The sequence below is a fragment of the Tachypleus tridentatus genome, chromosome 6, assembly GCF_004210375.1.
Source record: "Tachypleus tridentatus isolate NWPU-2018 chromosome 6, ASM421037v1, whole genome shotgun sequence".
In the NCBI taxonomy this organism is placed as follows: Eukaryota; Metazoa; Arthropoda; class Merostomata; order Xiphosura; family Limulidae; genus Tachypleus; species Tachypleus tridentatus.
Window position 1 is genome coordinate 169,549,623 of NC_134830.1, and position 21,725 is coordinate 169,571,347.

At 32.8% G+C, this 21,725-nt stretch overlaps 1 protein-coding gene across 9 annotated transcripts in view; it reads right to left on the reverse strand.

The window, feature by feature from the left end:
• LOC143254430 (monocarboxylate transporter 9-like) overlaps positions 1 to 21,038 on the reverse strand; it is a 45,352-nt gene extending 24,314 nt beyond the window's left edge. For 2 of the 9 annotated variants that reach the window (XM_076509597.1, XM_076509589.1), the window contains exons 1-4: positions 20,916 to 21,038; positions 11,736 to 13,315; positions 8,913 to 9,140; positions 7,310 to 7,592 (exon numbers count right to left, since the gene is read on the reverse strand). In XM_076509597.1, the coding sequence (XP_076365712.1) occupies positions 7,310 to 7,592; positions 8,913 to 9,140; positions 11,736 to 13,139 (1,915 nt within the window). In that variant the 5' untranslated portion in view covers positions 13,140 to 13,315; positions 20,916 to 21,038. Of the gene's footprint in view, positions 1 to 3; positions 6,335 to 7,309; positions 7,593 to 8,912; positions 9,141 to 11,735; positions 13,316 to 13,541; positions 13,973 to 14,052; positions 18,556 to 18,583; positions 18,672 to 18,758; positions 19,914 to 20,168; positions 20,587 to 20,858 lie in introns of those variants that run through there. The other 7 variants (XM_076509596.1, XM_076509590.1, XM_076509595.1 and 4 more) reach the window with 7 other exon arrangements.
• Between the last annotated feature and the right edge of the window lie 687 nt (positions 21,039 to 21,725).

Consider the following 21,725-nt stretch of genomic DNA (forward strand, 5'->3'; position numbering starts at 1 on the left):
AAAAGGAAAAAAACTTTATTTTACTCAAATATTTTTACATTTTAGTTACTGTGAACATTAAATGAGCAGAATAAAGGTAGGCACACTTACTTTTGTATTTAGAAATTAAAAGTGTGTACTGTTAAAGATGTATTTGCAGTATGTTTTTATTTTGTATTTTGCTTTCTTATTAGCTAGTATCTCAAGACCAAAAATGAAGAGGGCATATATAGAGGTTGCCATCTGTCTCTCAATTAGCCCACTGCATTTCGAATGCACTGTAATAATACAATATATTATGACCAAGTTTACTCAGATCACTAAGGTTTTTGTGGACTAAAAGAAAACACAACAAAGAACTGTTAAATGTAGTAAACCATGAACAGTAATAAAACACATGGATAGATTTAATCAAAGGGCACAAAAAACAGTGGGTGCAATATAATGTGGGCTGTGGAATTTAAATATGTGTAACTATTCTGTATGTAAAGGTGCGCCAAAACAGAAATTTAAATAACTGTATGAACACGTGTGGTGATTCTAACAGATAAATCATAGAGAAATAACTAGAATGTACTTTTTTTGTTTTTTAAATATAAAACAGAGTTTGATTTTTGCAATATAAATATCATGCCCAATACTACAGTAATTTTCCAGATTTATGATGTTAGCTTGAACACTTCCGAGAAGAAAAAAAGTCTGGCTTGAATGTTTATCAGTAGCATCAATTATGTATATGCTTAACTTTCTGTATAAATAGGCAATCACTCTATGAATAAGACACACCAAAACACAATACACACAATGTACCTTGCACTACTATATGAAGCCGTCTTAGTCTTCTGGTTTACCCTTATGTCACATTACCGATAAGGGTTGATTCTTCAAAATTGGTAAATCCTTCAATGACAAGTGGTAAATTGAAAGTTAATATTTTTTATACACTAAATATAAAATGTTTCCACTACTACTTACCTCTCCTCAACAAACTCTTCACCAAAAGAAATGCAACACATCCTCCTATCACAACTGACTCCACTTATACAGTTGAACCCAATTTTTCACCCTGAGATCAAGTATGAAAAATGCCACCAGAAGGGAAGGGGGAGTGTGGGAGGAGGTAAGTATCTAACAGAAATATATTTTCAGTGTAGGAAAACATTAACTTCCAATACCATTACTCACTTCCTCTCACAGTTACAGCTGGGATCCCACATTGAACAGATGGAGGGACCAGTGTAAAATTACCTAGACAAGCACCCTTCAAAAGCATCTAAAAAACACTCATGGAGTGTGCCCCCTCTTAGTAGAAGAAAGCACCTATGAAAGATTGCAGCACATGTAAGCCGGGTATACATTTCCCACAAATGGAGCCAACTGCATTGGAATGTAATCAGGAGGTAAACACCAGCCCAAACTAATGGCATCGAAAGGAATTCAACTGGCCCCTGGTAAGAGGAGAGTCCTAAACCATTCACCTTAGGTGTAGAAGCCAGAAGGGAAGAGGAGCCTCTGTCCCGAAAAAAGTGAAAATGTAATACAGAGGGTTAATTCAAGTATAAAACCAATCAGAATTGGGGATGTAGCAAAAAAAAAAAAACAACAACAACAACTAATTTATTCAGATTTGTACAACATATGGAGAATGGCTCCAGGGGAAAGACAATATTCAACTGAAGAGAAAATATACAGATGGTGCAAGAAATGTAATACCAAGGTATAAGGTGTGGGGAGTTGTCCACATGTTGGCCAGGATAATATACTCCAAAAAAGGATAGAAATAACTAGTCAAGGATATTTTGAGATAATGGATCAGATTAAAAAATACACAGAACAACTGGCAAGATTCAGATGAAGGAAAGAGATAACTAATCTGGATAAACTGATGAATCCAAACACTAATGATAATAGAAGACATGAGATGTGGATGGATAACAGTTGATAAACAAATTGGGTGGGGTTAGAGCAATGAGAGGGTGCTGTGCATGATACAACAGCATGTAATAAACATGCTGAACATAATAAACAATATGGATCAGTGTTAAATAAAATACGAGATATGGAAGAAATGAAAACAGGGGAAAAATTAAAAGGATAAGACAGGATCACCCTACAAGTCCACAAATGGTTGAAAGAACAGACTTTTGTTAAACAAACATGTAAAATCTATATATCAGGAAGGGAAGAATCTATGCTGGATGGACATGGATAAGGAATGGAAATGGACAGTGTGACACAACTGGGGTGCTAAATGAGTGAATAAATGTGACATTTGAAGCCAAACTGAGGTGGCTGGAAGAGAGACCAGGAAGGAGGGAGAGGTAATAGAAGTTGTTTTGGGAGAATGGACAAGAATAGAAACCATAGGTGAGCCACAAAAAGGACTTGACATCAAGTGGAGTGTATGAGAGAAATTACCCAGAGTGTAATAGAATATGGATGCTAGAGTATGCATAACAAAAGTCTTTTTAGTCCTAAGTGAACACATTCATAGTCAAGACCAAAAAATATGAAACTGGGGGCCAAAAGAAAAGAAGCTTGGCATTCAAAGGAGAAGTATCCAGCTGATAACATATCCATCAGAATATCTGGGAGTCAATAAATTATTCTGTGGGTAGAATCTATTCAGGAGGGAACAGATGATCTATTTTTAAATTGAGGGCAACTGGTACAAGACAATCCAGTAAACAAATCTGATGGCTGGAAGTCTAGATGCAATATAGACTGCAAGAACATAAGGACCAGGATCAAGTGCACCTTTGACTGGCAACGGAAGAGGCAACTATACAGTTGACAGAATGAATCATAACTGTTGTGCCCTGCTCTGATGATAACCATTACCCAACAAACAACAGGAAGTGGCAAAAGGTTTAAGTGAAGACCTAATTACTCCTGAGACCAGTTGTGTAAGTTGTGTTGCATAATGCATACCACCTTGACAACTTGGTATCTGTAAAGACAGACATGGCCATCCAGAAACACAGAATGAATAGATATCCTGCCACTGTCATGTTGCCCCTGTTTAACTACCAAAGAAAGTCAAACTGAAGGGAAGCAGGAAAGGATACATGTAAATCCAGATTGTCTCAGATGAAGTGCCAATGAATTTGGAGTGCCCACTGCAAGGAACACACGTGCATTCCCTCACACCATGGGAGAAGGTGCTGATAGTGCCCTCTGAACTAAAAGTTCCATGAACTGTAGATGAAGAAAAGTCTGGAACAGAATGAGATGCAAGTTGATGGCCAAGAAAAAGAGTAGGGAAACAAAAGACCCACCTGATCAGCTTCCCTGAAGAGAAGTTGAGAGTGTGTGGGAAGACTGTGAAGAAATGAGCCAGTCAGGTATAAAATGATGGAAAACAAGCCAGTGAGAATGAGAAAACTAGGTAAACTAGACAAATTGACAGAAAGTTTAGGGTGCCAATTACCAGCCCAAAAGGAAGAGCTTGGATCGATAAACACAATCCTTATGGATGAAACAGAAAATCATTTGAAACCCAAGCAATAGGAATGTGAAGATAAGTGATACACACATCAAATCTCATCATTTAAAACCCCAGAAAAAAACACCCATCTGAAAAACAAGAATATATGATGAATCTGAGCAAGTCGAGGAAGCAATTCAAATGAGAGATGTCATTCCCCAGTATTCCTGAAGACAACAAAAAAAGTTAAGAAAGTATCCTGCAAGCACAAGAGAAACCTGTCTGATAGTATCCTTGATGAGAAGGACTTGTACCACTTTTGGGAGATGCTGGTGGGAAACAGGATCTTTAGAGGGGGATGAAATGGGGCAGGGGATAAGACAGAAGGTGCAAGGAAAAGGAGAAAAAATCCTTCTGAAAAAATTCATTGACTCAAGGTTGGTAGTAAAATTCTCCCACAAAACTGGAAAACTAGCAAGCCTAGCTCCAAAAGGACACTAATTTATAGGCTAGCCTCTTGTAACACTGATACTATGCAAGGCATCATTAGACAATGGTATGATGTATAGACATAGTCCAGGAAGGAGGAACTGATAAAGGAGGAGGTTTGGACAACATGAAGTAAAGAAAGATAAGGAATGGTGCAATGTAGTGGATTCCAAATGAGACTCTGCAGTGTCTGTACACCTTCCAAAGCTTTTAGGTCTCAGAAAAAGAATTGACTGAAGAACTCACAAAGAAGTCAGGAAAAGATGCTCGTGTGTAAATAAAGAATCCAAGTATAAGAGATCCCTACAATACAGATACTAAATGTGAAGTGAGAGGACAAACAAAAGGCAATTTGGACAAGTTTTTGACTCGGAAGATATTGGTTTCCACTACAAATACTCTCAGAAGAAAGACAGAAAGCCTCAAACAATGATAGAAGGATTTGTGGAGTGATGATATTCAAGTGCATGATCCTTTCTAGACCTATGCACATAAGCGGCCTCCAGAACATTCAGCATAGACCATAGTTTCAGCCAAAAGAGCAAGATCAAACACTCAGAATTATATGCTGCCTTTAATAAGGAAAGACATGGACAAAAACAAACACTACATGGCCATGATAAAGTCTGAAATGGTGACTGAAGTCTAGGTGCTCCAGAATGCTATAAATATGCCTGAATAACAAAGGGATGGCAAGAGAGGTGGAAGCTGTCCAAGTTAACATCATCTTGATCAAAGTTCTCAAAGTTTACTGATTATTGGTAATTAAGTAAAAAAAAAGAAAAAAAGAATTCACAACAGTCTATTAGAAACAATAATTTTAAATGTAAAATTCAGTAACTGGATATATTCAAGACTAGAAAAAAAAACAAAAAACAACCGAGATCAAAAACATGGTTGCAACACTGTCGTGTCCAGTCAAGAAGTGATGGTTGGGTTCAACTGAATACGTGGACCTAACTACAATAGGAGGGTGTGTTGCACCCTTAGTGGAAATATGTCATGTTAATTTGCATGTTTAAACACAGCTGAATCATGTGGATTTAGGTGGTAGTTCAAAGCTAGTGGCAAGCAAGAATTTGCAAACCAAAGGACAGTGAACTTGAGAATAGCTGCAATTGTGAGGGGAGTAATCACATCAGAAGATGTATTGAGCTTCAGATGTATTTTGCAAATAGTTATTATTATTTTTGTTTAGCAATTCTATCATAACATTATTAGAATGAAACTAACGATATATATCTCAAAAATACTTTTGAATAACAGATACTGTTCTCTATCTGTTACAAATATTTATTTCACAAGTTTGAAAATATGCTTTTTAAAAATTCACCTTTCAAATAGTGGTGTAATATGAAAACAAGCTACTAACAAGTTATCAGACTAGTAGGCTTAAAAATAACATTGGCTGCAGTAAACCAAAATACCTATTTTTGCATTTGAAGAAAACAAAAATTAATATAAATATTCTCCTTTACATAAGGGCACACATAACTTTTTGGTCTCTTTAAACCTTAATTTTGAGGCCAACAAGTCATTTATCTCAAGTTACAAAATGTTCCACATCACTGACAAAAGCATGGTACAGACATAAAATCTGCTTTGTTTTCACCTACAAATTAAAGACTTAAAAAAGTTGAAAGAAAAGGAAGGTATCAAGCAGAAAGAGGTTGACCATATATTTATATATAAACTAACATTACTGATGTGAAGTATTAATAAGATTAACTGGCAAACCTTCCACAACAAAAGCTATCTGATAAGTGTCATGAAATAGTTGTAAATATTATCTTGAATACAATTATATCAAATCTAACATTATATTAAACCATTATAATATTATGTTAGATTTGATATATATGTTAAAATGGTTTAAGATCATGGTTTGGTTAACCATGATTTTAACTATTAGAACACATGAATATCTACATTAAGCTAAAAAAAAAAAAGTTTTCACACATGACTGCTAAACCCTCTGATTAATTGATTATATTGTTCATTGATTAGTTTGTCACAGAAAACCCTAAATAATGACTGTTTCAAACAACATGCACAGATTCTCAAAAGATACTTCACACCAGTCCATCAACCATCAAGATGATACCAAAAGAAACTTTTAAAGCCCACTAATGGTAGTTTTTACCATATAAAAAATAAGCACAAAAATCAACTAATTTTTTTTTAAGTAGATATACAATCAACAAGAACAACTGCAAATTACTATATAACAACAGATTCCAAAAGAGCAAGAGAAAAAAAGAAAAGAAATGAAAGACTGTTTTATCATTATTAAAAAAAACCTGACAGTTTCAGAATTTTCCTGCTATTCAATCTACACAAAGGACCAGCAATATAGAGGCATCTCTGACTTTGAAGTGAAAACTAGACAGAAGGCAGCTAGTCAACAGCATCTTCCTTCTATTCTTGGGTTACATTTATCTGGCCAAATAATGGAACATGGCCATCAATTTTACACTGCAATCTCATACACAAAGAATGAGTAATATTTGGTGTCCAATTAAAATTTATCATAAAATAACTTTCTACCTGAAACCATGTTATAATAAATAGACAACAACTGGACATCACCATAACCCTGCTAAACAAAATATTCTACCAGGAAAAGATGATCTACAAATCTTTATGACCTAAAGACAAGTGAAGATCATACAAAACACTGCCACTTATTATATTTCTCTTAAATACTCTGGTCTGAAACTTCCAACAGTTATTTTAAGATTACAGGCCATCTTGCATAATAGACAATTTTAACACAAGCTGTTTATTATACATTTTTATTTTTTATCCTCTATGTATTTACAACCTAAATCTTTGGTAAAAAAATAACAATAAAACTGCAATACAGAAGACTAGATCCTGCAGTACGTTACAATGAAAAGGACCTCAAAATCATACCATACAATTATGATATAATGGGAAACAGCATCAGTTATGAGTTACAACAATTAATATTTTACTTGTCCTAACTGGAAGTGTGTAGTAATTCAAAATCATTAAATTAAGAATGTTTGGTGCATCTAGTAAAGAGACTTATACTTTGGTTATATTGTCTATGGATTTATTTTTAATTTGTTTGTTGTTTTTAATAAAGAGAAGAGAATAAAAACCTAAAAGATGACAACACCTCTCTTAAAACTGATCAACTTGATTTTATATATCAGTAGAAAAAGTCAGAAGGAATTCAAAGAATCTAATAAAGGTTAGATAATTACTTGTGTGTAAAGATATAACTCTTGAAATTTGTTTTATAAACCGGTAACACAAAAACATTAAAAGACCCAAAGTCACAAGGCAATATTATCAAAAATATTTTTAAAGAAAATTTATAACATATGTGGGAAAAATAATATTTAAAATGCTTATAAAAGGTATAAGAATAATTAATTAACATACCTGCTAAAGGAGGTCCAATAATACTGGCAAACCCTTGAATTAGAAGAAGTAGACCATAAGCATTGGTAAACTTGTCCAGTGATATTATGTCCACAATAATAATTGAAACCAGAGCATAATTGGCACTAATGGTGAACCCATATATTCCAGCAATGCTTGCCATACCCACATAGGTTTTGACCCACGGAATAATAGCTATACTCAAGCCACTCACCGAGATAAATGCACTATACAGAAATGAAGAATCTATCCACTTTTTATCCCCCCCATATCCTACCATTACCTAGAGGAAAAAAAAAGCTAAAAATAAACCTAATTTCACATGTATGCATTTTAACATTTAAAAAACATTAAATAATGGCTGTATATCTGTTCTTTGACAAATTGCTCTCTACTTATAAAACTATTTTAGTGATAAAGTGTAATTCAAACCTTATGTTTATCATAATTTTCTGGTCTTTCTCAACAGAATGATTAACAGTTTTAATATCCATAGGAAAAGGAGAGATCTTTACACTTTTAAGTGTATTTATTAACAGCTTATACAAAATCACACATGAAAGTGTTAGGGGTAGAACACTGAAACAGATTACAACCTTAGATAAATTAATTTTTAAGTTCTTTTATATGTGCCACATGTCCAATTAAACTACTGTAACTCATTTTTGTAGCACGCACATGGAGTTCATTAAATTACAATATGACCATAAGAAGATAAAGTTATGATGTTAACATTTGCATCAACCATATTATAACTATATCCTCACATCTAAAAAAAAAAACCACAAAGAATACACAAATCTGCAATGATCCTAACATGACTGCCATTTTAACTGATTTAGTGATTATCACAATTTTATATCAAAATTCTTAGCAATCAAATTACATGAAAAAAACTAAAATTTACTACAGTCTGTGTTTTTAAAACTTGCATTAGTAACATCAACATAAAGTTTAAAAATTACATGTATTTTATAATGCAAGTCTTGTAGCTTCTGGGGTCTAATTACTTAACATTAAGCTATTTTGGGAAAATTTTAACAGTTCCAAAAGCAGGTTCAAATATTCCCTGCACTGCAAGTGCATTATAACTTTGGCAGATGGATGAGTGGTAGGATGCTGCTGACTAGCTGTCTTCTTTGTGGTCAGTAGCAGGGCTAGCAGCAGATGACCTTAATCATTTTGCCACAAATACTATTGACAAATAACAAGTTTAGAAACTACATGCATATTACGTATGTACAGAAGTATTATTATTCAGTTTAGGTACACATTGCTGATGTTATATATTCTAAACACTTAAATACTTGAAACATTTAAATGAGTTTTTACATGTTTTTATTGTTTTAGTATTATATTTTTTCAGATAATTACAAAGTTGTTTAAAAATTTATATTTGCCTTCTGAGAGTTTCTCTAAAGCAATAACAGAAATTCTGTAATGAAAATACAGCAAAATAAAATTAGCCAGGAATGCAATATGTTAACCCTTCGTCTACTAAAAAGAAGAACGTACAATGTGATAATATGCAACTAATATCCACTATCTACAACATACAAGTCCTAGTTCAGAACAGAAAATAAGTCTAAATGTAGATACTTACTATTCCAATCATGTTCAGGATACCCAAAATAGATATGAGAAAAGAGGCACTTTCTTCTTCAACATTGTGGGTGATGGCATTATCTGGGAGGTATACATATGGTACATCTACACAAGCATAGAGCAAAAAATTGGACATGCAAAACAAAGTATAGTGGACGTTCCGAAAGATTGTCAAATCCACCATGTCCACCAAGAAATCTTTTAGATCTTGAAAAATTCCACATGCCTACATGAAGAAATTTAAAAAGGTAGTTTCTAAATAAATTGAGCAGTTTATATATATATATATATGTGTGTGTGTGTGTGTGTGTGTGTGTGTGTGTGTGTGTGTGTGTGTGTGAGAGAAACATTTTGGCCATGTACTGATCTAATAAATGAAGCCACAAGCTGCAAATCTCATTTTAATTTACTGCTTTGCTTTGCCATCAATCGTGTCTGTAAAACAATGTAAATATTAAAAAAAAAAAAAACATTTACACCATTATGTTTGTTCAGTTTCTTGTTAGTTCTACCTTCCTGCAACAGACTAATCTTATAGTTGTGGAATCCAAGAATGCTTTCTGGATACACACCTAGCCTTAACATAGAAGGATAAGGTAATTTTTTCTTGAAAACCTTTCATGTATAGTTCTTGTATTACTAATCCTGATGAAACTGTAAAGACAAAAATCAATACATAAATACAAGACACTGATGACAACTACTCTTTATTCAGTCAATGACTAACTCTTGTGAGAAAAAAAAATGTTCAAGTATGAATTATATACAGCTTTAGCTTGAAATATTTATTTTGTTTTGGTTGCTTCATCTGGATATCTGTATTCTTCCTTTTAAAGGACTGAATCACAAACACTTAAGGGTTCTAAGTCAGTTTTCAGCTGTGTCTAAGAAAGAAACACATCCACAGAGGTGCTACTAATGAAACGTTTTGTGCATGTGCCAAGCCATCATAATAACATGAACTGTGCTAGCAGCCTTACAAAATCCCCTACACATAAAAACAAAAAAAAATACACACACACACATATATATCAATCCTACTTGAGCAGCAGCATCCTGATGAAAGTCTCCAACACAAATTATCATATAATCTCACACATCCTCATTTAGAATAATTATTTATTATGCAAGGAGCAACACTTCAATGATTTTTTTATGCTATTTCATTTTATCAAAGGTCTGTTTATATACACGATTTTCCCAATCTTAGGACTACTGTAAACTGTTCTTACTTGTTGGATCACAGAAATATCCCTCATCAGCTATTACAGAGTCCTGGACTACCTCCAATTTTAGTACACATTGCAATTAGAAATGCAGGTAGTCCACTACCTCACAAAACTCCCAACTTGTATTTACATCATCCAATATCATTGCAGTCCACATGGTGCATTTCATGGAGTTATTTTGTCTGGTTGCAATGTTATAGCACTAAGTAAAGGATTGACTAAACAATTAATTAAAATAATTGTTTGTTTAAAATGTATAGAGGGAACATCAACAGTACAGTGGGATTAAACACAATACTGATTATTATGTTATTAGGGATCTTGTAAATAACAAAGTCCATGAACTAACAAGCAATTTGTTGCATAACCAGTTTTGTAAAATGCACTGGAAAAGCTACTGATGGTGATATGAGCCCCACCATTAACTGAAGAGATAATGGTGCCCAGATCAAATTCCACTCTAGTTCAAAGCATACATTTATGTTATTGCTACTTAGTACCATAATTCATACATAATACACAACCAGAATTGAGTATGCTGTAACTGTACATGTTCATATACATGAAAGGAAATATTCAATTAAAAAAAAAAAAAAAAAGCAATTGGATGAAATTGTAAAAAGGACATTTAAATTTCAAATTTGAATATAATAAAGTTCAAAATTGTAACTCATTTATTGCAGGCCAGGTCATATGGGAATTTTCAGCAACAACTTAAATTCAAAATATGCCTTTCTCTCTCTCTCTCTTTTCAGATTGTGAGCCAATATCAATCTGTCTGCATTTTGTTATGGGCCAAGGTAAGCTTCTAAACAGACAAACTAATAAACAGAGTTAATGATACATTAAAAAAACAAAAAAAAAAACTGATTTGTAAAAGTATGTTCATACTTAATTTTCAAAACAATAACAGAAGAGATTTTTACCATACATTCACTTCTATGCTGAACATGAAAAATATTATAAGTAACCAATTTATTAGGTTTTAGTTCTAATGCTCCCCCCCCATTTCTTTATAAACTTACATGGCTCACTAAAACTGTGTCTGTTTTCCATTCTACTAGAAAAGCAATAGTATGGAAAATTTTCCTTTCATAGTGCAAACATCAGAAGGAGATGCAGTAACTCTAAGAATACAAATGAAAAACCAAACTCAAAATGTACATTGAGATACACATGTAGGGAGAAAGTGAAGACCACACACACTAAAATGCCCTATTTTTAGCTGTCAATAGTTTCCTATGAATAAACCTTTATTTATCATTCTAGTGCAACACATTTCAAAGAAGAAAAGAAAGTGTATTTACCAGTACATGTGGACAATCAACCAGTTTCAAACTAACCAGTTTCAAACTAATTTCATACATGTCATAGTGCACAGAAACATTTTTCTTTTGTTATTTTTGTGTGAAGTATGTTTTTATTAAATTCTCACATCACTGTGCATCTAACTGCTATTTAATAATTTTAAATTCTTGTAACTGAAATCATTTTTTCTATTTTGTAATTACTAACAAAAGAGCCTACATTTGCTATTCAGGCAATGTTTAACTTTAATTACAGAAGTCCTATACTTGGATTTTAACTCTCACCTGTTCTTCTCTGTGTAAAGTAGTCATACTGTTACGGTAAATATCAGGGCAGCTGGAAGCTCTTAACCTATAGCGATGAATATTCAGCATAGCTCCACGGTAGGTCAAGCTTCCTCGTTGCAGTCGCAAGTTATTGAGCAAAGCAGAATCTGTTCTTTCCAATATATTCTGTCCCCACCAGGAAACGTGTCTCTGTGACTGATATTTTAATGTCTGGTTCTGTTTGTGCTCATGTTTTTCCTTTATACTTCCTTTTTCAATGACAACTGGTTTTTGTTTTAAATCTGCTATTGATATTTTTACAATGGTGTCAACTGTCTGAATTTTGGAGGGCGATAATCTTCTTGGAGTTTCTGCAGGAACAAAATCTGATACCAATGAATTCAAAATGTCAGGAAATTGATCAAGCAGAGTACTGAGATGTCCTTTTTCTTTTGTAGATAGCTCATTAATCACTTCTACTGGTACATTTTCATTACTTATGTATGTTGGTAACTGAACTAGGGAACTGCACAACCGATCCCTCAATATTCCATCTACCTTATCTGTTTCATCGCATGAATCTATTCCATCTTCAGAATATCTTTTAGACTCAGTTTCACTCTCAAAATCTAATACCTCCAACTCTTTAGAAGAAATTTCCAAATCCCTCATGAGAGACCCAAAGACCATAATATTCAGAAAGAAACCAGATAAGATCAACAAAGTTCCACGCCAGTCGTATCGTTCAAGTAACACAATAATCAAAGGGGCAAACACAAAGGTACCTATTCCTGTCCCACACACTGCTAAACCAGTTGCCAAAGCCCTCTTTTTTTCAAAGTAATAAGCTACAATCACAATAGAAGTTACATAACAAAGTGCTAAGCCAAACCCAGAAATGCTAAAAGTAAGAAAAAGAAACTCCAGAGAATTGGAAAAAAAACTCATAACAAACCCACTGGTAGCCAACAAAGATCCTGCAATAGCTACTTTCCTGCACCCATATCTATCAGTTAATGCACTAGCTATTGGACCCATCAACAAAGGCATACTTAAAAACAGAGAACCAACCCAAGCTGTTTTTGCTTTACTTTCATTAAAATAACTTACAAGGTGAATATAAAGAATACCAAATGATAATGATACTCCATCAGCAACCAAGTTAACCATAAATGAAGCAAATACCACCATCCATCCCCATCCACCATCTGGAGGAGTGGGAATACTCTCTGCCTTAAGATGCAAAGAGGAACTCGATGATGATGATAAACTGTGTGAGCTATTGCTTAATTCTTTCTGAAGAGAAACACCCCTACCAGAGTCAGAATCTTTTACAGTTTCCAATTCTTTATTTGATTCATCTAGTTTTATGTTACAGTAAACTTCCAGACATTCATTATTTTCCTTGCACATGTTAGACATTGTAATAACCAATATATATTTTTGGTATTATATATTTCTTTAACAGAAAATCCAAATTCTTGGATTAGTAAGGGTTTGGCCATGGGTCTGAGAGAGTAAACTTTATTCCTCAATCTAAAATTCTTCATCAATACTTATAAGCCATCAATAGCTTCGAATGCTTTAGGATGTAAAATCTGTAAAAAAAAAATAAAAAGCAAATTAATAAAAAGTAATCTTATAATATTACTCAGTATTTTACAATCACTAAGTAATAGGTAATCTAGGTTAATAATGCATGGAGGCAAAAATATGCTACAACAAACTAACAGCAATTAGCTGTATGTATGTGTATATATAAACAAGTTCAATTCCAGAGAATTTAATAAAAGATTTAATAAGATGTGAGAATCAACTACTTACACAACATACAACCATAATCTGTGACCAGCTTGCCTTACCTAGATTACACACCATTTCTTGATTAAACATTGCCTTAAGAAAAACAACTCAATTATTTAAAGTACTAATATTAGCTAGTTTTAAATAAGCTTGATGAAAATAATTATACATGATGAACTTATCTACACCAAAGTACAAGTATTATACAACTCATAAAAATATAAATTTATACCAATCTATACGACACCTTCCAACAAACCATTTCTAATTTTTACTTTTTAAACCTGTCCAAAATATTCAATTGATATTTGTAATTTTCATATGAAATATAAATTAACAGAACACATTTAGGTTATGCTTAACTTTTCTCAAAAGGAATTCAGAAGTATTGTACAAAAAAATCTTAAGACCTTTAATTTTTGCCACATTTCAATAATAAAAATGGTTAACTCAAACTGCTAGATGTGAATTATGTTTACAATAGAATAATGAAAATATTTACAAAAGAAATAAAAATGAGCTGAAGTTTCACCTGTTCTTAGAGCATAATCACATCAGGGTATCTGTTGTGTATGACATGGGGAAGTCAAATCCTGAATTTTAGCATTACAAGTCCAAAAACTTATTGCTATCACACCAGGGAACAAAACAAAGGAAACTAACAAGTGAAATTCAGCATTTACAGTTACAACCAATAATAATGATCTTGAATATCAGTGTTTGAAATGAGTGATGATTGGTTTTGTTCTAATATTAAAACCACCTAAGATACAGATTTCTTGTTCAAGTTTCTTAAGCAAATACCTAAACTGAATCATTTTACAACAAAAAACAATTTGAGTACAAAACAAAATCCAGAAATACTAGTTTTTTTAAACAAACTGTAGTGTACAATAATTATTTGTGACAGAAGTACTGTAGTTTGTTTTCTTTTTTTTTTACTTCTTTATATTTCCCAAAATATGTTGCTTAGTACAATAATAAACTACACTATCTATCTAATTAAAATTTATGAGCATTCTTAACTAGATTAAATATTAAATAAACAATATACATGTATTAAATATCAGTACCATTTCATGCAATATTGTGTGTTGTAACATTGGTCTTTCACATTCAAGTTATTTTAAATTACCTGTGAAAATAATTCAACATCCAGTCCACATACCAGTCATAAACTAGTTTATTTCCTACATTTCATGCTTATAGAAGTTTGTTAAAACCTCTCCAACAGTACTAGAACTATTGAACAGCTTATGAATCCAAATACTTCACGAAAACACAATGACTGGTTCAAACATCTATCTTGAAATAACTATATTCTGCTATCTTGAAAACCTCTGTAATGATGCTCCATTGTTCCTAACTTTATTTATACTGATTAATTATTCACTATTAAACTTTTAACCGACTGGCCAACTCATATTTTATAATCAAGTCTTGTTCAATAATTCTGCCAGGTATCTGGATCATTACATCAATGGTCTACAGTTTCCTTCACCTGACAAACAAATTACAGCTTACAAAAGTATCCCGTTTCCTTAGTTCCATTTGAATGTGCAAACAATGAAGAATCTGGATAAAATTTATTTAACACTAACACACAGAAACCACACAGTACCTCTTTAACAGCAACTGATCACAAAATTTTCTAGCAAGTTTGAAGGTTTTTAATACACTTAATGAATGCAACCTATCAAGATATACAATGTTTACTTACTGTTAACAAAAGAGAATGCTGGAGTAGTAAATACTTTGACAGTTTTTTTTTTTGTTTTTAAAGAATTTAACTGCATTGATAAAAGGAAATAAAAAACACTTTCAAAATCTCTATCACCAACAAATAACTACTTGTATATCAAAAACAGGGATATATTAATTTATCTACATTTTTCAAGTGGCTTTTAAAGTGGGTGCATGTATATATCACAATGGAAAGTAATAGTGTTAAGGCTTATCAGTGTTAAACAAATAAAACAATCTAATGTTTACTAAGTATTTGACACAACAGCTGAATACTCCATCAGGCAAACATTACTCTAGTCATTAAGATAACATTTTTTGTACCATTCATACAGTTAAACCTTTTTCTTAAAATGCATTTAAATTTACTGCCTCTACAAAATTTGAAGGCAAACAATCCTGTTAAGAAATAAATCTGTCTTAGCTGTTAAAATTTATAGTTGTGTCCCCTAGCCATACTAATCTCACTGTTAAATATGAAAAATGGCAATGTATCAACACTATCAATTCCCTTTACAATCTTAAACACCTCAATCAGATCCCCTCTAACTTCTTTTGTCTAAAGAAATTTTAGCCTCTCATCATATGACAACCCCTCCACCTGAAGTACCATTTTAGTAACCCTTCTCTGGACTCTTTCCAACAATTTGATGTATTTTCTAAGGTAAGAAGCCCAAGATTGAGCACAATATTCCAAATGTAGCCCAACTAGTGACCTGTACAATGAAAGAACTTGTTTTTGTATACACAACATAAATCCTATTTGCCCTACAACTTGTAACTGTACACTGTTTGGATGGCTTTAAAGACTGATCATCCATTACACCAACTTCCCTTTCTTTCATGATACTGTTAAGGTTATTCCCATCCAAATTATACCTATAATTCAAATTATAATAACCTTTATCCATTATCTTGTATTTATTATAATTAAAACCCATCTGTCATTTATTTTCTCAACTCAATAAATGGTCAAAATCCTTTTATAAAGCAGCAGCGTCCTTTTCACAGATAGACATACACAGCACCAAGATATAATCTACAAATTTAAGTAATTTATGGACTATTATTTAATCTGTCATTGATGTAAATCAAAAAGAGCAAAAGCCCTAAGACTGAGCCATGAGGTACACTGCTTGTGATATTAATCCAGTTTGACTGCACATCATTTGTAATAACACTCTACTTTCTTCCATCCAGTCACTCTTCTAGTCAAGTTGCTAATTCATCTCACACACCTTTTGAGATAATTTTTAAAAGCATTTTACATGGCAACTTGTTAAGTGCTTTCTGAAATTCAGCTACACCAAATATACAATCTTATCCTAATCTACATAAGCAGTAACCTTTTCAAAGAACATCCAAAGATTTACAAGGCAATATTTTGCTTTAGTGAAACCATGTTGACTATTGAATAAAAACATTAAACTTTATTTTATGACTTTGCAAAGCATCTTTTGAAAAACTTTCCAAAATCTTTCCCACAACTAACAAAAAACTGATTGATCTATAATTATTGGCACAGTTTTTATCACCTCTCTTTATAAAAGGAGTTACATTATCTAGCTTCTAATTATCTGGGCCTTCCCCCTCCCTATTCAAGGACTGAGAAAATATAGAGCAAGTGGGTCATATGTCCAAACTTTAACTTCCTTCAAAACTCAAGGGGAAATATTATCTGGCTCAGGAGCCTTATTGTTTTTTAAACTTCCCAATTTGTTTTCTTAAAACTAACTCTTCATAGGTGCACTTATTTTATCTTGTTTCTATTTACCAACTACTAGAAATGTAGAATACTGCTTGACTCTTCATTAGTAAGACTTGAAAAAAAAAAAATAAATCAAACTCAATAATCCAGTCATCTCATAATCATCAGATTCTAGCCTTCCTTTATCATCCCTCAAGGGTCCTACACTCATTTTAACATTTTGTTCATCCTTAATGTATTTAAAGGAAATTTACTGTTAATTTTTGACATTTTCAGCCAACCCTTTCTCATACACCCTTTTAACTGTTCCACTTTCTTGATATTCTATAACATCCTAAGCATCCTATCATACCAGTCAATTTAAATATATGCTGTTTTTATTTAATTTTATCTGTTGAACACTTTCTGAGCCAATCCTTTTTTTCTTTGCACCTACCCTTTTCTTTCTATAAGGGCAATGTTTACCTTGAATACTTAAAAATTTCCACATTTGATTATTGTCTCCAAATAACACAGCTGCCCAATTCATAACAGATAATTCTTGTTGCATCCCTTTAAAATTTCTTTCCTGGTCTTCATCCCAGTTTAAACATCTCTTACAGCTAAGCTAATAGCATTAGCAAACAAGCCAGCCTCTACTCTATTTAAATGTAAACTATCTATTAAAAAAAAAAATCCTTTCGTCCAATGATATGATCCGACAAGTCCAAGCAGCCAATGTGCACATCCTTCCATACTGGCCCAAGCCAAGCATGAAGCCCTAGTAACCTACTTATAACTTCATTACCACAGTTAATTCTGGACATTATCCTTGACAAAAGGAAGTTATGGCCTTTCTCTTCAAATGCCTTTATTAAACTTTTGTATTTATTAATTATTTACTTTGATCTACCTTCCTACATCATTAGCCACTACCTGCAACATTGAAACTGCATCTCTCCTACCCTCTTTACTATAATCTCCTGTTCTGTCAGTTATCTCCTCCACATGCAAGTCTCAGTAGCATAATTTGATTCTTTTCTACATGCCTTGTCAAAGAATCACCTATAATTATAACATCATTACCATCCACAGCTTTCTCTGACCCTTTGGCTTCAATTTCCTCCAATAGTTCCTTGTCTGCAGAAACTACAGGCTGAAATTTGTTGTTCAACAGAATAAGTTCACTATAAAAAAGATTCACTACTTTTTACTCCAAGAGTACTTCTAATTTCCTGAAAATCACTGGTAGTGATGTATCTCTTGCATGTAAAATATTAAGCAGCCCCTGAAATCTTGCTACCATTTCCCACAGTTTACACTTCTCTTTACCTATCATCTCTATTTTAATTAAAATAACCTCCAACTTCTTCAACCTACAAACTCTATACAAAACAATTGCAAATCTTCATAACAGGTTCCTTAAAAATACATGCCAATCCCAAGTTCCCAAATAAAACCTACTAACTGCACCCATTACACCTAACAAATTGTGAATTCTTAACTCTTACACTAGTTTTAATTATTGTATTTACACTTATAGCCTGAAAATAAATGCTTAATATATAAAATAGTGTAGCCTATTTTAACACTATACTGTTAAGCCTAACATTTAACAAATAATCATACATACATGGAGACTTGAGTCACCTCCTTCATTATAACACTAACCATCTGTTAAACATCTGTATATTTTCAACAGTGAGATTTTACAGTTCTTGCTTATGGCTAAAAATTATTTATTTTTCTACAGTATATGTGGAAAGAAGGGTCATTTTCATATACAAATCAAGTAAACAGTAGATCACCTTTTCTTTTCTAACGAGTTAACATTCTTTCTATGAATCCTGTAATTAATTTCATGCGATTTCTCACACTTGCTAAGATACTTGAAGTAGAAGGTGATGATATACTTGAAGTGGAAATAAATGGCAAACAACTTTTTCACACATACTATCTTATGTATAATGTACATGTAGTAATACATAAACCAGCTGTTCTGAGCTTATTTAATTACAATTGTAATAGCAGGAGTCAGAGCAATATCACAGCTGACAGTCTTCAAAATGAAGCTTCTCTTGAACAAGGTCAAAGCAGGCAAGGATTTTATTATATATTTTACACACACACAACTTATTTTTGCTACTTCACTATACTGATAGCAGTTTTTAAAAAAACAAACAAACTTGGCTTTGTTTCAGTTCTCATATAAAACACTTCTTCGTTCTATACAATATTTCTATGCAACCTAATAGTTTCCCTTCTGGAAAATTGTCAATCAATAATACCACCATAGCATAATTTTAGAATACTCTTAATATATCAACCAATAAGCATGCAGATTCAGAATGATACAACCAATCAAAATAATGTTCTAAAAATCAATTAATTATCATTAGACTAAACATAAAACTTATTAATTTTCTCAACCCACATGGAACGATTAGTAGATATTTTCCTCTAGTACTCTACACTGTATATAAAAAAAAACTGTTCAAATACCCAGCACAATTTATCTTTGTAAAAACATTTATGTAGATAATAAAGTAATTTGAGTACTATTTCTGTAGGCCCGACATGGCCAGGTGGGTTAAGCCGTGCGACTCGTAATCTGAGGGTTGCAGGTTCGCATCCTCGTTGCACCAAACATGCTCACCTTTTCAGCCATGGGGGCATTATAATGTTATGGTCAATCCCACTATTCGTTGGTAAAAGAGTAGCCCAAGAGTTGGTGGTGATGACAAGCTGCCTTCCCTCTAGTCTTACACTGTTAAATTAGGGATGGCTAGAACAGATAGCCCTCGAGTAGCTTTGCACAAAATTCTAAAAAAACTATTTCTGTTTATAAATATAGTAATTTTTTTAGCTGTTTTAATTCAAAAGTACCACAATTTTGTCCTAATTTATTTACTGATACTAAGTTTATATTTGTTCCACATTTATTTTCTTTTAATAAAAGATATTAAAACAGCAAGTTATAAATTGCTTGCTCACAATATCAATTTGAATTAAATATATTTCAAGTTTTAATTTAATTTTACATGAATGTTTCATTTGATATTAAATGAACATTACTACAGGTTTCATAGGCATATTCCAACTATGCTTAATAAAATATACAAATTATATGATACTGTATTGTAACCTAATGGTAGTGATGCACACTCTTCATCAGTCTAATGCTTCACTAATAGCAATGACCATCTTGTAGGTCTTACTTGGTATTAGGATAGTTGAATCCTTTGACATGATTCAATACAACTTTTTCGGATTTATAGTTTGTTTTTCCACACTTGAACAAGCCATCCCTAATTCTGAATTGATAATAGAAATATACTAAAAGGAAAACGAGTGCAAAACCCTACAAGTATAACCCAAGGTCTTTGGAAATGTGGGTTTTTCTTCATCAGGAGCAAACTTTCTGTTTAATACCAACTGTTATACCACAGTACTACCTACAGTATCGTAATAACACCAAAACAGTAATAGAAATACTCATTTAGATCAGCAAATGCTAACATATTCCAATGGATTTCTGTAGTTTTTTTACATTGTTAATTAACCTGATTCAGTTAATAGAAGGGAAAACTAAACCTTTTCATCAAAATATCTCAAAATGGATTAACATTACTAAAACGATAAAGCTAGGCCTCCATTAATTAAAAACAAATATTATTATGGAATAGGCCTATTTATTAAACAATTAATCAAATTAATGCCACTATAAATTCCTACGTGTTTTTTTCGGGTAAAATTACAAAAGCTTAAAAAATTAAGTGTATGAAGTTTATACCAGGTTGTAAACTGTCATGAAATTTATAATTATATTAATAACGTTATATACTGAAATTGTAAAAGAATACCTATAATAATTATTATACAATATACACGAAGGTATAAAATTATACCTGGAGGATATACCATCTTCTCCAGGAACTAAAAACAAGCAAATTATATTCACTTACATTCTTTAACACTAACGATACACTCTGCCTTAACAATTAACAAATACACAAAATAAAACATATATTTTATTTATACATAAAATTACGATACACAAAACGTAACGTAAAGCGCCCCCTTTTAGCATACCCCAAGGTCAACTTTGTGACATTTTCCATACAACAAGGAAATTAACAGAAAAAAACAACAACTATTCTTGATTAACAAAGTTATTAACTCCGACGGTTTTTATAGAGTAAGTAATTTTAACAAATTTGAAATTAAAAACGTTAGAAACAATGTTTAACATTTGCATTAACATTACATCATAAATTCACTTTGTTATAGAATGTTTATTTTATCCCTTCCATTTACTGACAAAATCGCTCCTTCTATTTAGGTAGGCCCGGCATGCCCAAGCGCGTAAGGCGTGCGACTCGTAATCCGAGGGTCGCGGGTTCGCGCCCGCGTCGCGCTAAACATGCTCGCCCTCCCAGCCGTGGGGGCGTATAATGTTTCAGTCAATCCCACTATTCGTTGGTAAAAGAGTAGCCCAAGAGTTGGCGGTGGGTGGTGATGACTAGCTGCCTTCCCTCTAGTCTTACACTGCAAAATTAGGGACGGCTAGCACAGATAGTCCTCGAGTAGCTTTGTGCGAAATTCCAAAAAAACAAACAAACAATCTATTTAGGTACTTGGGTACAGGAGGATCAGGTGCGCAATATCTCTTCCTTCATCCCTAACTTTCATGTCGTCTACTCGTTGGAGTGTATCATTGGGTAGACTTTGGGCCAGAGTATTTCACAGTACTCAGGCCCTTTTCAGGGCAATAT